The sequence below is a fragment of the Pongo pygmaeus genome, chromosome 10, assembly GCF_028885625.2.
Source record: "Pongo pygmaeus isolate AG05252 chromosome 10, NHGRI_mPonPyg2-v2.0_pri, whole genome shotgun sequence".
Taxonomy (NCBI): Eukaryota; Metazoa; Chordata; class Mammalia; order Primates; family Hominidae; genus Pongo; species Pongo pygmaeus.
In genome coordinates this window covers 14,988,519-15,010,040 of record NC_072383.2, presented here as the reverse complement: position 1 = coordinate 15,010,040, position 21,522 = coordinate 14,988,519, and the positions used below count along the sequence as shown (strand labels likewise).

The following is a 21,522-nucleotide window of genomic DNA, read 5'->3' as shown; positions in this document are numbered from 1 at the left end:
AAAGAAAGAGGAAAGTGCTTGTTGAGCATCTCTGACTTGACCCTAGAGCTGAACCTTGAACAACAGGTTAGTTGGGAGGGGAAAACAGGAAGGGGATAAGCTGTGGAATGATCTCGTCAAAAACAGAAAGAGTGAGAACAAATAGACCCTGTGGTAGAGAAGGAAAGGGTTCACCCAGGAGACATAAAACTAGATAGAAATGCATAGATCCTGCAATGTAAAACTCTCTGGAAAGAAAAGAAAAGAAAGGCATAGAAAGTCCTATTGTAAAGTCTAGGCTATGAAATTTTATAGCTTTCTCATATATTCTGGTGGCTTTCAACAATGCAGGCTTGAGGAAATATGAAATTTTGGGGGAGGTTTTTAAAATTCCAGTCCAGATAAGATCAGATTGAAAGGAGTGATAGCAGGGCAGTAAGTAACCATGAGTATTTCAAAATCCTTCCTAGATGATTCATACACCCAACTGTTGCTTTTGGCCATAAAGATGCTTGAGATGCTTGAGAAAACAATGTAAGAACAACTACCGAAATGGCATGAATGGCAGTGTTTATTCAAAGGGAAAGGCTTGATCTGAAATATATTTTGTTCTAAAGTGTACAATAGCCAATTTAAAACTTCTGATTTGGCTGGGCATGGTGGCTCACACCTGTAATCCCAGCACTTTGGGAAGCCAAGGTGGGCAGATCACCTGAGGTCAGGAGTTCGAGACCAGACTGGCCAACATGGTGAAACCTCATCTCTACTAAAAATAAAAATTAAAAAAAATTAGCTGGGCATGATGGCAGACACCTGTAGTCCCCGCTACTCGGGAGGTTGAGGCAGGAGAATTGCTTGAACCCAGGAGGCGGAGGTTGCAGTGGGCAGAGATCACACCATTGCACTCCAGACTAGGTGACTGAGTGAGACTTTAGCCAAAAAAAAAAAAGGATTTGTTCAATCAGGAAATCAGGACACCTTCAGACATTTTGCTTACGTAAGATGAAATTTCCTGTGGCTATTTTAAATTTAAAATTTTTAAATGAGAAAACTATTATATTTTTATCATATAATTTTGAAAATTGGATCCAGACACAGTTGTGCACAAATGTAGTCCCAGCTACTGGGGAGGTTGAAGCAGGAAGATTACTTGAGCCCAAGAGTTCGAGACCAGCCTGGGCAACAAATACTGACATGTAGAGAAACACAATCACCCAAAAATCCCAGTACAGGGACATCCATTATAATCTGCTCTCATTATTATTCCCTTTGCTCTAGTAAAACAAATTTGGTATGATACAATTGGCAATTGATTCCCACCCCCACTTCCAGCCACCATTTTCATTTCATTGAACTTGCAAAAATGTGTTCTTCATATTTAACTATTTTAATTTTGAGACTCTGCTCATAGCATTGTGGTGGAGTTTTGCTGTATGTACACATTTTATCTTAATGGTGTCAATGCAATTTGGCCTTCCCTGCAGTATTTTTGTTTTTGTTTTTGTGTTTTTAGAGATGAGATCTTGCTCTGTTGCCCAGGCTGGAATGCAGCTGTGCAGTCATACCTCACTGTAGCCTCGAACTCCTGGGCCTAGTATCTGGAACTTCAGGTGCGCACCCCCGCGCCCTGCCAACCACAGTTTTACTTGGTGGAAATTATGCTGACATGAAAAGTAAGTTTCTCTTCCCTGTTCTGTGGCCCGTGCTATGATTTGGCATCAGAACAATGCTCTGATGGCCCCACACCTCGCAAATTCCTTCTTGAAATCTCCCTCTTTTGCCTCTGCCTGAAGTCCCTTTCTCTTTATTTATTTATTTTAATAATTATTCTTATTATTATTTGAGATGAGGTCTCACTCTGTCATCCAGGCTGGAGTGCAGTGGCGAGATCTCGGCTCACTGGAGCCTCTGCCTCCCAGGTTCAAGCAATTCTCCCACCTCAGCCTCCCGAGTAGCTGGGAATACAGGTGCCTGCCACCACGCCCGGCTAATGTTTGCATTTTTAGTAGAGACAGGGTTGTTGGCCAGGCTGGTCTCGAGCTCCTGACCACAGATGATCTACCCGCCTTGGCCTCCCAAAGTACTGGGATTACAGGCATGAGCCGCAGCGCCCAGCCATCCTTTCCTCTTTAAAGAGCTCAAACTGAGTTAAAAAGGCAAGCAAATTATAGGGGAGACACCATGTATTTCTTGCCATCTCTTCCTCCTTCTCTTCGCCCATTCTGCCTTCCACCAAGTGCCTTCATGCAAGCCTACTTCCCCAGTTTCTTTTCTCAGCACAAATCAACTCCAGCAGATGGATACATGCATTCATCAGACATATCCAAACATGAATCCTTGTTTAGCTTAGCCAAGATCCTACAATTCGCAAGCACGTGGGAGCATTCCCTGGAAGATGAACAATAAGAGGATGGGCTTCCTGGCTGTTCATATATAGCCCCTTAGTCATTTGTTTTTCACAGCTAATTTTTAAAAACATGACACATGGGCCAGGCGTGGTGGCTCACACCTGTAATCCCAGCACTTTGGGAGGCCGAGGTGGGCGGATCACGAGATCAGGAGTTTGAGACCAGCCTGGCCAACATGGTGAAATCCCATCTCTACTAAAAATACAAAAAAAAAACAAAAAATAGCCGGGCATGGTGGCTCGTGCCTATAATCCCAGCTACTCAGGAGGCCGAGGCAGGAGAATTGCTTGAACCCGGGAGGTGGAGGTTGCAGTGAGCCAGGATTGCACCTGCAACAGAGCAAGACTCTGTCTCAGAAAAAAAAAAAAAAAAGACCCATTATTCAATAGCAGTTGTCAGGATGTCAGCAATGTACAAAATCATTGCTTAATTTGTTTGACAATGGAAATGGCCATTATGGTTTTTATGTAACTTTGCTTCTGTTACGTAATTCTTGTTGACACGGTGTTTCAACCAGGTACTTGGTAGCAAGTGTTGTACAGAAAAGGATCTGTAAGTGGTTTATGTGGTCATCAACCACAGCAAAGATTTCATCTGAGCTGTGCTATGAAGAATGCAGCTTGAGAAACACAAAATGTATCACTGGGCAAAAAGGAAGCAGAAGAAAAATACAGTTCTGCTAATGAGAGCTCTGAGGGGCAAGCTGCCCCCAAGGTTGCAGGATCCACCTTAGAATACCCAACAAATTTGATTCCTGAATTTTCTAAACCGTGAGATTCCTCTTCAAAATTTTACATTATGACTCTCTATTCTTCGGGTCTTAATTTTGACTTGTCAATCAATTGAAGTATATCAAAGTAATCCTTTCTTTTCTTTTCATTTTTTTCTTGAGACGGAGTCTCGCTCTGTCGCCCAAACACCCAGGTGTGTGCCATCACGCCTGGCTAATTTTTAAATTAGCCAGGCGTGATGGCACACACTTGTAATCCCAGCTAGTTGAGAGGCTGAGATGGGAGGATCACCTGGGAGGTCGAGGCTGTGGTGAGCCATGACTGTGCCATTGCACTCCATCCTGGGTAAGAATTTAAAGACAGTGACAGCAGAGCATTAAATCAAATGTGAGCTCCTTTAAAGCTGGGGCCCTGTTTGGCTATGCATGTCACGTACCCATGAGTCGGCCCAGCCAGATTTTATCCTCATGATTTGTGCCCCTTCCATCACATCATATCAGGAGAAACACTTAGATCTCTTTTTCACCTCAGGAAAGTTTTCTTGATAGTGTTTTCATCTGTGATTCTGTTCTAATTAGTTTGATTGCATGGTCAGAAACATCTCAGTTTTTGCTTGAATTCTGCAGTCTTTTGTGTCTCTTACCTTTATCTTCCTTTTCATTTTAATCTTTTTATCTTTCCTCCTTCTTCTTGGAGAGCTTTATCAATTTGCCCTTGAAATTGAGTTCGCAATTTCAATTTTTTAACACTGTCAATTTCTCCATTTTACTATTGTCTCCAATGGAAATGTTAATTTCCACTATTAAATTTTCAATTTTCTATCAACACTTTCTTATTCTACTCATCTTCCCTTTTCCTCTCATGCATTTTCTTTATATCCTGTTTTTCTTTACAAATGTTCTTCTCTTGCAGGCCATGTTTGTTCATACTCTATGGAAGATGCCGAAACGTTTCCTAAAATATTATTTCATTTCCTAAAATTGGTAGTTTTAGAAATCTACCAAGATTACAAATCCAAGATTTCAAGACATGCCCCCTTTTACTCATTCTGCAATATCTTTCAGCGATTCCATGTCATGTTCATTCTTGTTTCTGATCATTCATCTTAAAATTAAAAGAGTTGGTAGACAGTGTGTTTCTCAACAAAGAGAATATTCAAATGTCTTTTGGCACTGCTCCTCAGAACTCCTCAGAGTACAGTTGTAGAGAAGATTGATATGCACAGTTTCCAACTCAATTTCCTGTATCCAGAAGATGTTCATCTAGGCTGAAATGTGATCTTTTCCTAGAAACAAATTCTGGAGTTTTGACCCTGGGTTTTATTTATTTATTTAGAGACAGGGTCTCACTCTGCTGCCCAGACTGGAGTGCAAAGGCACACCCATAGCTCACTGCAGCCTAAAACTCCTGAGCTCAAGGGATCCTCTCACCTCACCTTAGCCTTTTGAGTAGATGGAACTAGGTCATGTGTCACCTCACCTAGCTAATCTTGTGTGTGTGTGTGTGTGTGTGTGTGTGTGTGTGTGTGTATGTGTAGAGATGGATCTTGCTATGTTGCCCAGTCTCATCTTGAACTCCTGTCCTCAAGTGATCCTTCTGCCTGAGCCTCCCAAAGTACTGGCATTACAGGCATGAACCACTAAGCCCAGCCAACCCTGGGTTATATGTAAATGTTAATTTCTAGCCACTTTTCAAGAATGGACTGCCTACAATTGTTCTTCTTACTGTCTTCATTAATCAGTAGCGGCCAGACTTATCAAATATTTACCAGGCACTTTTCATTTAGTCATTGTTATGCCAGTACCATTAAGGCTTAAATCCTTTCCTACAACCTGAAAGAAGAGCTGTGGATATTTAATATAGGAGTGTTTCACATCTACAGTCAAGGCTCAATACCACTAAGAAAGGATTATGTCTAGTTAACTGTTTGTATTTGGCATTTGTACTTTTTTCTGTAGAATGAAGAGAAGATACTAAGATCATAAACCTGGGAGAAGAAATGTGCTACTCAAGAATGCAGCCACCCAATTTAGGAAAGAGCTAGAGGGAAAGGTTTAGGGAAATTATGAAAAAGGAACAATTAAGTAAATATTGCATCCCTTACACAATGCAGAAAATGCTCTTGGCCCTAAAAGTATTCAGAAGTGCCTTTTTCAGCCTCTTTGAAGGTAAGCGTGGGAAAGAAAAGCCTACCAGTAGGATAAAAAGTTCATAACTTTGTTGTCTCTAGAAAAATAATAGTAACAATAAACTGCTTAATCAGTATTCAGCTTGTACAGCAACTTCTTTCTTAACCTCTACCTCTCCTGCTGTAGTCAATCCATTCCTGATTCAAATCTCACCCCTAAAACCATGGTCCTAAAGCCAAGACATGCTAACAGCCTTATAATCACTGACCAATGGCAGCCCCTCCTGTTGTACCCAATTTACAAGACACTCACAGGCCAGCAGCACGTATAAAGGACAGGCAAGTGCATAGCTGAGAGGATGGACAGACAGGACAGATGGTTATAAGTGGTCAAGACAAGCTCCATAGGCATTGAGCCCAAACCTGGGATTTATAAGAAATGCTCGTTTTTTCTTTGATTCTGCAGCAATGTAGACTCAGTATTCTGGTACTGATGGACCAAATGGTAAACTTATTTTTTCTATATACATATAAATATACTTTTTTTTTTTTTTAATAGAGACAGGGTCTCACTACAGGGCCCAGGCTGGTCTCAAACTCCTGAGCACAAGTCATCCTCCCACCTTGGCCTCCCAAAGTGTTGAGATTACAGGCATGAGCCATGCTGCCTGGCCCCAAATCCCAAAGAGTAAATATAACCAACAACACGACCTACACACATTAATGGAGGAAAAAATAGAAAAGGAAAATCAATTACATAAGTAAATGTTCATAATTGTAGTTAGATGGTAGTCTAAAATATTATTCTACGTATTTTTCTTTTCTTTTCTTTTTTTCTGAGACGGAGTCTCACTCTGTCGCCCAGGCTAGAGTGCAGTGATGCATTCTCGGCTCACTGCACCCCCTGCCTCCTGGGTTCAAGCGATTCTCCTACCTCAGCCTCCCAAGTAGCTGGGACTACAGGTGCCCACCACCACACCTGGCTAATTTTTGTATTTTTAGTAGAGACGGGGTTTCACCATATTGGCCAGGCTGGTCTCAATCTCCTGACCGAGTGATCCACCCACCTTGGTCTCCCAAAGTGCTGGGATTACAGGCATGAGCCACCACGCCCAGCTTACTGTACATATTTTTCTTTTGAGAAATTCTTATTTAACCTAGTAAATCTTTCATGGCTATATTTATTCCAAAAGGCAAAAATTTATTGCTCAAGGGAGGAAAAAACAAAAATATCAGAAGACCAAAGGGTAAACTGTGTGGCTTTCTGAGACCTTGTGTGTACAGAGACAATAGTCTTCAAAGCCATGAAAACATAAGATCTATGAATCTGAAAGAGAAAAATGTTTTGAAATATCAAAACTTGTCTTGGAAAATGGAAAGACAGACTGAAACAGAAGAGCATATGATACACTAAAGAACAATAAATTAGAATAACAATATATGTTAATGTTGAATTCGTTCCTGCCCACAGAAGTAAAAAGTTTGAAGAGCTGATGAGATAAATACATAATGGGTCGATGTGAAGGGTCTAGGACTGTCCTGCTCCTTAGGGGTGGAGTCATCTGTTTGATGGGTGAGGCAGGGTATGGAAATGTTTGCTAATAGAAACTCAAAGGAGGTCTCTAATTACCAGAGCAGAGATGTTTAAACTTTCCAGAACATACCCATAAACTTGCAAGCCTTGAATAGGACCCATATAATCGCACATGGCACCTGAGTTGTAAAGTAACAATAACTGAGGGAGATGTTTGGGGAGATGAACCCAAGGGCTGGCTCATTAATTGATGCACACTAGATCAGACTAGCTTTCAGTCCCCACTGCTACTCCCGCAGGGCTCAGAAGGTTTTGAGAATGAGCCAAAGGACCCAAGAGTATCCAAGTCAGGACGAAGAGGTTGCCAAGTATGTCAGAAACAGCTGGCTGCGTACCAGAAATGCGTGCTCCTACTTCCATACCGAGCAGTGACATCCCAGCTAGAGGCTGCATTTCCCAGTCCTGTTAGCATAAAGATAGGGCAACATGTCTAGCTCTGCCAATAGAAGGTAAGCAGAAATTATTAAGAAGCAGGGGTGCAGCCAAGCATGGTGGCTCATGCCTGTAATCCCAGCACTTTGAGAGGCCAAGGTGGGTGGATCACCTGAGGTCAGGAGTTCAAGACCAGCCTGGCCAACATGAGAAAAACTGATCTCTACTAAAAACAAAAATTAGCCAGGCATCGTGGTGCATGCCTGTAGTCCCAGCTACCCAGCTACTCAGGGCTGAGGCAGGAGAATGGTGTGAACCTGGGAATCGGAGATTGCAGTGAGCCAAGATAGCGCTACTGCATTCCAGCCTGGGCGACAGAGTGAGACTCCATCTCAAAAAAAAAAAAAATATATATATATATATATAAAAATAAAAAAAGAAGAAGCAGGGGTGAGGGGTGCTTTTCTCTTCTCTTCCCATCGCCAGAAGACAAGAATCCATAGCGTTATGGTTCCTGCACACAGTTTGGCAACCACAGTGAATGCACAGAGTGTACCTGAGGATATAGTAAATACTCATGGGAAACAGTAGTAGCAGAATACTACTACGGAGTAGTATTATAATCAATCAACGGAGCTCTCTGGGATACTTAAAATGTTTGAAGGACATGTAGCACCGTCTGTAGGATACTGAGCAAATGACTACTATTGCATTGTGTGGCCCTAACTACTTAGTAAAAAGAACTGTTAGGTATTTCTTTTGGTCTGCAGCCCTAAAAATATATTACTGACACTCTATGGGCACTATAAACCAAGAAGGCATGGGAACTTCTGCCTTAGAGAATGATAGAGCCACAAGATGAAAGATTGGTGGGTTCTTAAATTTCTACATGGATAAAAGTCACTTACTGATTAAGAACTCCCACACTGGACTGACATACGAGACACCAATAAACTTTTGTTGCATTAATCCACTGAACCTTGGGAGTTTATCTGTCATCATAGCTAGCATTACATTAACTAATACACAGAGTATCTGGAAATCTAAATCCGAGGTCAAGGTAAAGTTGCAGATACCAACAGCAGATGCCTATGCACTACAATTCCTGCAGACCGAATGAGAAAAAAAGCTATATCTTAGTGGAGGCCACTAAGCCAAGAGCATGACTCACAGAGTAAATGTCCCTTATCTAGTACCAAGTCAATACATAAGCCCCCAAAGCTAAGGTCATCCTTAAGGAAATAGGGGAAGGACATAAAGGAGGCAAAGGACACTAAGGATTTGGCCCAAATGAAATTGCATAACCTTAAATTTGGTATTTAAAAATTTGTACTGGCTGGACTCACACCTGTAACCCCAGCACTTCTGAAGGCCAAGGTGGGAGGATCACTTGAGCCCAGGAGTTTGAGACCAGCCTGAGCAACATAGTGAGATCCTGTCTTACAAAAAATTAAAAAAAACAAAATTACCATCAGTGGATGTGTTTGAATGCTAAGTTAATTACACTTTTTTGGAAAAGAAACAAATTTACATTTTGCATATTTCATTCTGGAACTGGAACTGTAAAATTTTCAATCCACCACATATATGTTACAGCAAGGAAAGAAATATAGAGGCCAATAGAGACCACTACCTTTGTTTCTGCAACTGGTCACCTGGCTATAGATAATTATATGTGACTTCTCTTCTCCACCTTTTTTCCGTGTTCCCCTTGCTTTGGGCCAGCATCTCAGCTGCTGGGATTCTTTGCCCATTGGGATGAGGAGCCTGAGTCCCCAGTGGTGATTCCTAGGTGAGATTATGCTCCTAGTCCTTTCGTTTTGTTTTGGTTTTGGTTTTTTGAGATGGAATCTCTCTCTGTCATCCAGGCTGGAGTGCAGTGGTGTGATCTCAGCTCACTGCAACCTCTGCCTCCTGGGTTCGACCGATTCTCCTGCGTCAGCGTCTCAAGTAGCTGGGATTACAGTCATGAGCCACCATGCCCAGCTAATTTTTGGTATTTTTAGTAGAGACAAGGTTTCACCATGTTGGCCAGGCTAGTCTCGAATTCCTGATCTCAAGTGATCCACCCACCTCGGCGTCCTGAAGTGCTGGGATTACAGGAGTGAGCCACTGCATCCAATGCTCCTACTCCTTTTGATAGTAAGGCAAAATTACCAATACTACAATCCTATTCTTACCCATTCAAACATATTTTTATGTTTTAAGAGGAGCTCAAAAAAGACCAATTGCAATTCAGTAATGCACTTTCAAATTCCAAATCAATAAAACTTCCTTATTGTGTCTCCTGGTAGAAACACCTCTACCCTTGGCTCACCAAAAGTTGGCATTCCTGCACCAAAAGTTGGTACAGGAAAAGAATAATGGATGCTGAGTAGCCCCAAACCACACAAGTCCATTATAGAAGTGATGAGAACATTTCGCAGCCAGCAACTTTGGTCCTCCTCATTGCAGCTTTAGTATGTGAACCCAGAAGATTTGAGACAGGTCTCAGTCAATTTAGAAAGTTTATTTTGCCAAAGTTAAGGACACACCAGGGCCACAGCCTCAGGAGGTCCTGACGACATGTGCCTAACAACTTACTTTTATACATTTTAGGGAGACATGGGACATCAGTCAATATGTGTAAGATGTACATTGGTTCAGTCTGGTAAGGCGAGACAACTCAAAGTGGGGTCTTCCATGTTAGAAGTAGAAAAGAGACAAAATGTTACATTCTTTTGAATCCTTGCTCAGCCTTCCACAGAATACACAATTTAGTCTGGCTAATGGAGTCTGCATTTTTACATATACAATACTGCAGAGGAAGCAATCAGATGTGCATTTGTCTCAGGTGAGCCTCAGAGGGATGACTTTAAGTTCTGTCTGCCCTTGGTCCACAGAGAATTTCCTTGTGGGCAAATTGTGAGGGATGTATGTAGTTTCTTATCTTTGTAGCTATCTTATTTCAGAATAAAATGAGAGGCAGGTTTGCCTGACATAGTTTCCGCTTGACTCTTCCCTTGGCATAGTGATTTTGGGGTCCCAAGATTTATTTTCCTAACTATGTGTGAGTTTTGCAGCTCATTTTCCTCCCAGGTATGTAAAACTGGCACAATTTAAAGAAAGCAATATTTATCATCATCTAATTCAGCAATTCTCAACTAGGGGGCATTTTTGACCCCCTACGGGAGCATTTGACAAAGTCTGAAGACATTTTCAATGGGGGTGCCACTAGCATCCAGTAGGTAAAGGCCAAGGGGTGCCCAGGACAACCCCCCCACAACAAAGAGTTGTCTGCTCCAAAATTTCAATAGTGCTGAGGTGAAGAAGTCCTGATCCAATTAATTTGTTTATATGTATAATTTGCTCCCTACTACTGGAATGCAAGCTCTGTGAGGGCAGGGACTTTGTTTTGTTTACTGCTCTATGCTTGGAACATGGGAGTCAACGAATATTTGATGACAAATAATAGATGAATGAATGCCTCAAGATTCACATTAGGCATTTATATGCATCTTACTTCATCAGAACACTTGGCTCCTTGGATCAGAAGGGTTAGTAAGGTGAAGGAGGGTGGTATAGGGCAATATGACTCAAATATTTGGGGTGGCGCCACTTCCTTGAATATCCTAATGTGGTTCTCTTCCCATCATAACACAACCAAAATTTTCATAATTTTTCTTCATTTTAATTTTCTAACTTGAAGGAAAATGTGCAACTTTTACAATGTCCTCGATGTCTTCATTCATTAAATGTCATTAAACAAAATTGTGACTTTAATTTTAATTAAAAAAAAAACGAGTTGGAGTCTCCCTATGTGGCATAGGCTTGTCTTGAACTTTTGGGCTCCGGTGATCCTCCCACCTTGGCCTCCCAAAGTGTTGGGATTACAGGCATGAGCCACGGTGCCTGGACCACAAAATTGTGACTTGCGTTTCACAATTTGCACAGAGATTTGATGGACTTTTAGGTTCTTCATCTTTTCTAACAATTACAAGTGCATTTTCCCCGTTATGAAAGGTACTTCTCATTCTGTCTTCTCATCTCTCCTTGACACCTAGGTTAAGCTTAGAAGAAAGGCCGAGAGGAGGAGTGGGGTGCTGAGGCCCCCATCTGAGTGGTGGCTTGTTCCCTCCTTCTCCCTCTCCCACTGCACCTTAAACATAGCTCTAATACAGCAGAATGGCAACTTCTGTGTACTTGCTTATCTATAAGGCTTAGTTCTTTTTTTTTAAAGTATTATTATTATTATTATTATTATTTTGAGACGAGTCTCGCTCTGTCGCCCAGGATGGGGTGCAGTGGCGCTATCTTGGCTCACTGCAAGCTCTGCCTAGCGGGTTCACGTCATTCTCCTGCCTCAGCCTCCCAAGTAGCTGGGACTACAGGCGCCCGCCACCATGTCCGGCTAATTTTTTGTATTTTTAGTAGAGACGGGGTTTCACCGTGTTAGCCAGGATGGTCTCCATCTCCTGACCTCATGATCCGCCCACCTCGGCCTCTCAAAGTGCTGGGATTACAGGCGTGAGCCACCGCGCCCGGCTGGCTTAGTTCTTTTTGTCTGTGGTGAGGCATGCTCTTAGTTGTCTTTATATCACTGGTACCTGGAGCATGAGATGGGCCCAGCCAATGCTGATTGAATGAATGAAATGCCTTTTGCCTACTTCACAATGTCACCTAGGGCACCCGGTGCCAACTTCACAATATCACCCAAGGCATAACTTTTGACTACTTCACAATGTCACTTTTAACTGACCCCACACACAAATGGGGACTCCACAGAAACTAAGAGTGAGTCTAGTGTCAGCCCCGTCTGAATCACTCTCTCGTGTTGGCTCCAGCCAACGAAGAGGAAGCAAAAAGCATAAAAAATCTGAGCTACAGCGCATGGATTTAGGTTAAACAGCCTGGGAAGGAGAGGCATGCTAATCGCTGAGGGAAATGCACCTGTGGAGGCCTCGCCAGAAACAGCAGAGGATCCGAGCTGCGTGTAGGCAGGGCGTCGCATGTCACCTTGGCCCCGGGCGCCTGGTCCGCTGCTGGAGATAAATGGTCGACCCCGGAGGCAGAGGCTAGTAGGGGTGTTGATGTGAACTGATTGGCCCAAGCCTTGGGCCGCAAAACTGCCAAAGAAAGCGGCAGGCAGCCTCTGCATTTCCCAGAAGTGCAGCTGGGGAACTTTTCCAGATCGGCCCACGGGTTGCTAGAGGGTCAGACGTAAAGGATCCGCCTTTCCTAGGCGGGGTGGGCCGCAGGCCACCACGTGAAGCGTCCTCGCCCCTCAGAGCCCGGAGCAGGCCGGGCTCATGACAGAGGAAAGTTGAGGACGCCCCACCTCGGAGAGGCGGCGCCCCTGAGTAGACCAGGATCCTCTCTTGCAACTTCTGCCACCGCGGGCCGCCGCGGCCGCCTGAGCCCGCAGAGGAAGGTCGCGGCCGTGGAGCGATGACCCGCGGCTGTCCGGGCGGGCGCCCGGGGCTGCCACCGCCGCCGCCGCTTCTGCTGCTGCTGCTGCTGCCGCCGCTGTTGTTGGTCGCCGCGGAGCCGGCGAATTCGGCAGGTGAGCAGAGCGCGCCCTGGGCGGGGGGCGCCCGGGGAGGCTCCCAGGAGCCTGTCAGCGCCCGTGCCCCGCGTCCGGCGGAGTTGAAGTCCAGCGGGCGTCTGGTTCCTGGGTGAACTCAGAGAAACGCGCCTCTGACCGGCGGTCTCGCTCCAGCCCTGCGGCTGCGCAGCGAGGGCACTTGAGAAAGGCATGGCGAGTGCGTCTGCCAACTTTACAAGTTTTGGCCCGAATTGTTGGCCAACAAATCGGTTCGCTCCTGCGCCGATTCTTGGCCCACAGAGCCTGGGCTGGTCCTAGAAACTCCAGCCAATGAGCATCTAAATATATTTATCCAGATCGTAGGGAGGTATGGTTCCGGCTTGCCATTTGTTTTGTGTTTTAAAAATTTACAGTGACTTTGGCTTAAAATCACGATTGCACGATTGTCAGTTTGATATGTGCCAGGCAGTGGGCTTAAAGGCCTTTTGGTTTTGTTGTTGTTGTTGAGACAGAGTCGCGCTCTGTGGGCGAGGCTGGAGTGCAGTGGTGTGATCTCGGCTCACTGCAACCTCCGCCTCCCGAGTTCAAGCGATTCTCCTCCCTCAGCTTCCCAAGTAGCTGGGATTACAGGCGTCAGCCACCATGCCCAGCTAATTTGTGCATTATTAGTAGAGACGAGGTTTCACCATGTTGGACAGGCTGGTCTCGAACGCCTGACTCGGGCGATCCGCCTGCCTCAGCCTTCCAAAGTGCTGGGATTACAGGCATGAGCCACCGCGCCCGGCCGTTTTTTTTTTTTTTTAAATATATAATCCTAAATAGGATTATATTCCCCATTCTGCAGATGAGAAAAGTGAGATTGATCAGAAGTAATTCGCATAAAGATAACACAGCAAATAAGACAGTTAGGGGATGCCAGAGGGCATTTTCTTAACTACTTCCCTCTTGGAAAAACAGGTTTTATCTCTACAGGTATTCACGCAAATCTACATCCTTTGCCAAAATTAAACTAAATTAAATTAAAAAGCCTTGGATTTATGATTTCCATTCCTAAGGAGGTGAAGATTATGAACTATAACTAAGGGACTTGAAAGAATTCTAAAGTAATAATAACAATTAATTTTGTTTTATTTCATAATCCCCTTTTCTGTGCTGACCTTGTACAAGAGTAGGGTGGGGCTTGGGGAGGATGCCCCTTCCTAAATATGTGTACTGATTCTTGTTACACTACCTTCCATCATCAAGAGCCTTAGTTTTCGAAACTTGCCCAGTTATCACTCTTCAATCTTAAATCTTTCCAGTCTGTGCCAGTCTGTGGGATCAGATGTACCCACAGGCTCCTGACTCGTGATTTTCTGTGTTCTTTGCCTAAACTATGGAGGTGGCCTTGGTGCCTACTTCTAGTCTAGGGAGACAGCTCATTCAGATGTACCTGGGGGAGGCTGGGGAGGGTCCCAAAAGTGGAGGTAGCTTTTGTGTTTGGAATGCTGGCTAAAATCTTTATTCCTTTTCTGGTTTTTTGGACGATTGAGATTAAGTGTTTTTGTAGGTGGAGGGGGCAGCCAGAGGAGTGAGATAGAGGCGTTGTTTTTCTGAAGATGGAGTGCTATTGATTCAAGAAGGTACCACCTTGTAAGAAACTGCATCTTAAACAATTCCTCCAACAGGAAGCTGAATCCATGCTTGGAGGTTCGGGAGCTAAGGCAGAAAGTAAGGACATTTCTGAGATGAAGTGATCCTGACAGCACCATGCCCAGCAATCTGGAAAGGATTCTTACTTACCTAGGTGTTAAGGACGTCTGGTGATGCCACACTATTTCAGCAGATGAGATCTCTGTTTCCTTTGTCCTACCCACATTAATCTGTTTTCCCTCGAGGCTTTTTGGGTCTTTGTCTTTACCTTCTACTAGCCTGCGAACAACCAAAGAGTAAAGAACTGGGACTTGCTACCTCTCACTCGTCATGTGTTCTCTGAAGTACCCAGCTCAGTACCCTGAACTTAGTAGGAATTCAGTAAACACTAAAGGGATTGCATGTCCATCCCCTTGGAATGGATTTTATATCCACTCACATGCATCTATCTACCCAAAAACAACTTCTTCAATTTTTAATTTTACTTTTATTTTTATTTTTTTACTATTATTTCCTATTATTTTTAATTTCCCCCCAGGCTGGGTACAGTGGCGTGATCTCGGCTCACTGCAACCTCCGCATCTTTGGTTCAAGCAATTCTCCTGACTCAGCCTCCCGAGTAGCTGGAATTACAGGCACATACCACCACGCCCAGCTAATTTTTATATTTTTTGTAGAGACGGGATTTCAACAGGTTGGACAGACTAGTCTCAAACTCCTGGCCTCAAGTGATCTGCCCGCCTCAGCCTCCCGAAGTGCTGGGATTACAGGTGTGAGCTACCATGCCCGGACACTTTTAGTTAATTCTTGCATATTCTTCAATTTGTAAAGGTTACTTCATAGTTTTATTATTCCAGAAGTTGACAAATAATTGCACAGTCATTCTAGCCAAATCTTTCAAGCTATGATTTCAGACATATGGTGTTACCTTTATCTTTCTAGACCAAAAGTCCCATAATTGATTTTAGAAGGTCCTTATATAATTTTTTCTGAGTGGTATGTATGGAGAAGTCAGGTGGTCACTAGAGAAATAAATCATACCTTTATCTGGTTCTGAAAAAGTTTAACATCTTGGAAGTCATTCAGTCTCCATAAGGTGATTTGGCAGACCTATGATTGGAGTCAGTTTCAGTTGATCCTTTAACTCTGCAGACATTCTTTTAGGGTTGGCTGCTGAGAGACTCATACAATGATATGTATATTGGTAAAACTGGTTCAGAATCTGGCCCTCGGCCTTGCAGGGCTAGACTTCAGAAATTCAGTCTTTCTACTGCTCCATATCTGATCACAGCTAAGAAAGCTGATTCACCCTGATATACACCCGAGGCTATTCATCAGACTTAGCGTTAATTTTTAGTTAGAAATATAACTGTCAGGCAGACTGGATATTTGTGAGGTCTGCTCTAGGCACTTTCTCACTGTAATCAAACCACATGGGGGTAGATAACATCACAGATTGTCAGGCTGGAGGCCTGATTTGTCTGTCTCCTGGTAGGCATCATACACTTGAGTCAGCTGAGAGAGTGCCCCTCCACTGCATGGTGCTTGCCTGGCATTACTGGTCCCTGATGTTGGGACACTGCCTTTTCCACATTGCCATGGCTTACCAGTGTCCACTTGATAATAACAGTTAATACCTTTATCTGGTTGTCAAAAAGTTTAATATCCTGGAACATTCAGTCTCCATAAGCTGATTTGGCAGACCTATGATTGGGGTCAATTTCAGTTGCTCCTTTAACTCTGCAGACATTCTTATTTATTTATTTATTCATTTATTTGGAGATAGGGCCTTGCTCTATCACCCAGGCTGGAGTACAGTGGTACAATCATAGCTCATTGCAGCCTCAGAGTAGATGGGACTACAGGTGCACATCACCACACTTGGCTAATTAAAAAAAAAATTATTTGTAGAGATAGAGTCTCACTATGTTACCCAGGTTGATCTCAAACTCTTGCTCGCAAGTGATCCACCCACAGGTTCATTTCCCAAAGCCCTGGGGTTCAGGCGACCACCACTGCACCTAGTCTCTGAGGACATTCTTATTTCCAAATTCACTCGACGTAGGCCTCACAGTTGCTCAGTATGTTCATTCTTTACATGGAAGTCCTTCATTCTTGAAAGTATAGTATTAGAGAGGTAACACAGAATTCCAGAAAAAGGAAATCCTTTGGAACCCTAATGCCTGTGTTTGAATCCTGGCTCCAACACTTGCCATGTGACCTTTTAGCCAGTTATTTTCTCTATATGTATTTTGGTTTCCTCATCTGGAAGATGGGTATTATAAGTGTCTATCTCATGGGGTTGTTATCAGAAACACTGTGCCTGACATGCAGTAAGTGCTGTATAATTCAGTGGCCACTGAAGTTGTTTTTCTCTAAAAAGTTATTGTGTCTTGATAAGGCAGGCAGGATTGAAGACGATAATCCATGTGCTTTGAAGTATTTTTTTTTTTGAGACAGAGTCTTGCTCTGTCACCCAAGCTGGAGTGCAAAGGCATGATCTTGGCTCCGTGCAACCTCCGCCTCCCAGGTTCAAGTGATTCTCATGCCTCAGCCTCCCGAGTAACTGGGATACAGCATGCACCACCATGCCTGGTTGATTTTTGTATTTTTTGTAGAGATGAGGTTCACCATGTTGCCCAGGTTGGTCTCGAACTCCTGGCCTCAAGTGCATCACCTGCCTTGGCATCCCGAAGTGCTGGGATTACAGGTGTGAGTCATCATGCCCAGTCCCAACTTGAATATTTTCTTGTGCTCTCCCTTTATCAACTTGTTTGCATAATGTACACAAGATAAGTTCCAGAACAAAGTCTGAAGGAAGTGCCCACTTATCTTCATTATTAAACTTTGTTTCCTGGTCCTTCTGAAAACATAAATTTGGTAGCAAAGATAAAAATCTTTCTTTAGAAGAATATTTAAAAGGATCCTCCTTCAGTGTTTACATTGAAGTAAAACAATTTTTTAAAAACATTTTCATGGTGGCTTATTTTTATAATATATATACTAAGAAACATGAACTTTGTCTTGAGTGTTCTGACATGCAGAAAATAAATTTTTGTTTTCATACTTCTTTAGACATGAATTTTACATTGTCACTTGTTATCTTTTGCTTTTGTTAGATTTCACATTATAAGGCATTAACTATGGAGACAGCAAAATAAAAGAGGTAGTGGTACGCTTCATGGAATAAAACCCAAGGGATTTATTTTCTTCAGCATTTTAAGTAATTTTTATGCATTTAAGTTTTGCCTTTCAAAAAAATGGAATAGAGTCTAGTTTATACAACTTATATGTTACAATCTTTTGAACATCCAGCTTGAAAATGTAACTAGAAAATGTGTTAATAATGTTATTACGGAGCTTCTTTGTGCTACTGCAAAACAGGAATTTACTTAATGTGGTAAAAAATGAAATAGAGGTAGTGAAATTATGGAGAAATTTTAGCTTAAAACTTGAAACACTGTCTACACAGATAACATAATCATGTTCAGTTAGTCTTTTTTTTTTTTGAGAGAGAGTCTCACTCTGTCACCCAGGCTGGACTGCAGTGGTGCAATCTCAACTCACTGTGACCTCCACCTCCTGGGTTCCAGCGATCCTCCTACCTCAGCCTCCCAGGTAGCTGGGATTATAAGTGTGTGCCACCGCACCTGGCTAATTTTTGTATTTTTAAGTAGAGACGGGAGTTTCACCATGTTGGACAGGTTGGTCTCAAACTCCTGACCTCAGGTGATCAGCCTGCCTTGGCCTCCAAAGTTCTGGGATTACAGGCATGAGCTACCATACCTGGCCATGTTACAGTCTTCCTAGAGAAAATTGTGGAAGTCTCTTGATTGAGAGAGTTGAAAACAGAATGAGCACTTCAATGAAAGAGACAGGCTGGCTCTGAAATTTGTCCATCTGCCTTGCATATGCAGTAATAATTTCAGCATAAGGGAGTGTCAAGTTATTCACACTGGTGTTATTCTCTTTGAGGTCATTTGCAAACCTAGGGCACCAAAGTTCTAATTCATAATTAGAAATCAAGAATGACTATACTATCAAGTTTATATAACTTGATAAAGTCTGTCACCAGGTGTGACCTGCCCAGCCAGTGTGAAAGTTTGGGATCCAGGCCAGGTGCAGTGGCTCACGCCTGTAATCCCAGCACTTTGGGAGGTCAAGGCGGGCAGATCACCTTAGGTCGGGAGTTCGAGACCAGCCTGACCAACATGGACAAACCCCATCTCTACTAAAAATACAAAATTAGCCGGGTGTGGTGGCACACGCTTGTGATCCCAGCTACTCGGGAGGCTGAGGCAGGAGAATTGCTTGAACCTGGGATGCGGAGGTTGTGGTGAGCCAAGACCGTGCCATTGCATTCTAGCCTTGGCAACAAGAGCGAAACTCTGTCTCAAAAAAAAAAGAAAGTTTGGGATCCACGTGGCCACGTAATCCATAAAGCATTGTGCTAGGCCCAAGGGAGTGGATACAATGAAATGTGAGACTCCACCTCTCATCTGCAAGGAGCTTGTAATCAAATTTTTAGGACCAAGCAGACACAAATGCACAATTAATGAGTAATCTAGATGAGGACTGACCTAACAGTATGGAACCAGAACGGGGCAAAGTTGACTTTCTGCTGATAGGGCTTTTGGCAAGAACTCTGATTTCAGCTGCCAGTGACAAATCGGTATGTTTCAACAGGATGAAGGAAAGGGATCATTCCAGATCTAAGCAAATCTCCAGCATTTTTCTGCATTCGTGGATTGTTGTTTTGAAGCTAGTTTTTAAAGCTGTATCCCTTTCTACTTATCTAGTGTGTCCCGCACTTCTGACCCTGCGGCCCACCTCACATCCTCTCGCTTGCCTTCTATTTCCACTTCATGCAGGTGACCTGAGGTGCCTCCTCTCAGCCTCACTGTAGAAATCTCTTCGTTTCCACCTCAGGGCGTCTCTGAAATCACAGCCACTTAGTCCTGGAGCACATGCAGACATGGAGTGAGGGAATTAACCCTCCCTAGGGCAACGTTTGACCTTTGTAGTATGGGAGCAGGTAGCTGGGTCCTCCGTCCCTGGGATGAAGATTTCCGACGCTAGTCCCAGTGGGATCAACCCGTGTGTCCACAGTGGAAGCCAGCTCAGAATGCACCCTTGAATCAGTGTTCCTCCCTTTCACTCTCCCAGCCCATCACTCCTGTTCTCTGGGAGTACTTGCCAAAATAATCCTCTTTCCAGCAAGCATCTTAGTCTCTGATCTCTGGAGAGATCCAAGGCTTAAACACCTACTTACAATTTTGTTTACTGGAGATTGTTTAATTTACAAATCAGTTATTTCCTTAGTGACTCCAATGAAGAGTCAAAACAAATCCAGAAACCGGGTATCAATTTACTGAGAGACCTTTCAAAGAAGGCAAGTGCAATGCCAAGGTACACAGAGGTATACTGAGAGACTAGCCAAGCAGACATAAAAGAGAAAAGGAATTCAAGGACCAAAACCAGTGAATTTTTAGCTAAACCCAATAGGAATAGATTGTTTTCGTTATAATTTTTTTCTGTTTTCTCTAACATCTTTTGCTTGTTCTCTTTCTCATTTCTTTCTCTTTTTTTCCCCTCTGACTTCTGAATATATTAAGTAAACATTGCATTGCTTGGGGTTGAAAACTACCTGCTCTTTCATAAATGAGGTGCTAGAAAAATTATTATAGAATCCAAATATGGGAGAGAATAGTTTAAGCTACTTATGAGTATTTTATACATTTTTTTTCTAAGACAGGGTAGGAATTTTTTCAACTGAAAACAATGAACTCTTAGAAAATATTAATTGGGCCGGGCGCAGTGGGTCATGCCTGTAATCCCAGCACTTTGGGAGGCCAAGGCAGGCAAATCACCTGAGGTCAAGAGTTCGAGACCAGCCCGACCAACATGGAGAAACCCTGTCTGTACTAAAAATACAAAATCAGCCAGGCATGGCAGTGCATGCCTATAATCCCAGCAACTTGGGAGGCTGAGGCAGGAGAATCGCTTGAACCCGGGAGGCGGAGGTTGTGGTGAGCCAAGATTGCACCATTGCATTCCAGCCTGGGCAATAAGAGCAAAAACTCTGTCTCAAAAAAAAAAAAATTAAATAAATAAAATATTAATCAGAGTATACAAGTAAATATTAATAAAAGAAATTTAATTTTGGTGTTTGGGCTTTTATATAGACAGAAATATAAAAATGATGGCATATTTTCCATCTTTATTTATAGAAGAAAAATACTTTTTATAAATAACATTCCCATTCATTCAACAGATATTTAATCAAGTGCATTGATTTTGAGGATATTGCTGTTAAAATGTTTGAATTCTGACTTTTCCTTTTCACAACTCTAAAGAAAATACCAACAAATAGCTCTTGCTCTTGGGGCTGGATAGACTTAATCCAAGATTCTGAGCCATTTAGTAAGTTTCTCACCCGGGCTTGAAAACATAATTACTTGAGTTATTTCATACTAACTTCTGTGAATGAGTGCTCTGATGAGCTTCCTTTTCTGGGAGGCTCAGGTAGGAGGATTGCTTGAACCCAGGAATTCCACTCTGTAGTGAGCTGTGCTTGTACCACTGCACTCCAGCCTGAGCAACAGAGTGAGACCCCAGCTCAAAAATAAATAATAAATAAATAAATAAATAAATGGCTTTCTTTTCATTTAAAGAACACACACAAACTAGATTCATCAAAGAAACATTATTTTGTCAGATTTATAGAGTGTTAAGCAGAAACAGTCCGCGCTTTCACAGAACTTGTATAAAACTAGGTTTGCATTAGAATTATGTACTATTTTTCTACCTTTTCACTATTGTACTTTTCATACTATCCACCTCCCATCATGAAGGTGTTTTTAAAAAATGGAAAAGTATAATGGCTTAAACTATTACAGGATTTAAGAAAATCAGAAAATAGCATGAATACTGGGAAAACCAGGAAGAGGTGAAACTTAGAGAAAGCATTGAGGAATGGAGGACCTCAGTTGGAGTGGAATGAAAACTCTGATTTTGGCTTTATTCTCAAAGCACATGCTAAACTGTTGGCAGGACATTTTTCTCACCAAAATCTCTTGGGGATTGAGTAAAGGTTTTTTCATGCATGGAGGTACACGAGTGTCAAAAAAGCACGTATTTGCAGAAGTTTCTTT

The 21,522-nt window shown here is 42.8% G+C and overlaps 1 protein-coding gene across 1 annotated transcript in view; it reads left to right on the top strand.

The window, feature by feature from the left end:
* Window positions 1-11,928: 11,928 nt before the first annotated feature.
* Window positions 11,929-21,522, top strand: part of PLBD1 (phospholipase B domain containing 1) — a 65,509-nt gene continuing 55,915 nt past the window's right edge. Inside the window, exon 1 of the mRNA XM_054444578.2 lies at window positions 11,929-12,754. Within this exon, the coding sequence (XP_054300553.1) occupies window positions 12,640-12,754 (115 nt within the window). The 5' untranslated portion in view covers window positions 11,929-12,639. The remainder of the gene's footprint in view (window positions 12,755-21,522) is intronic.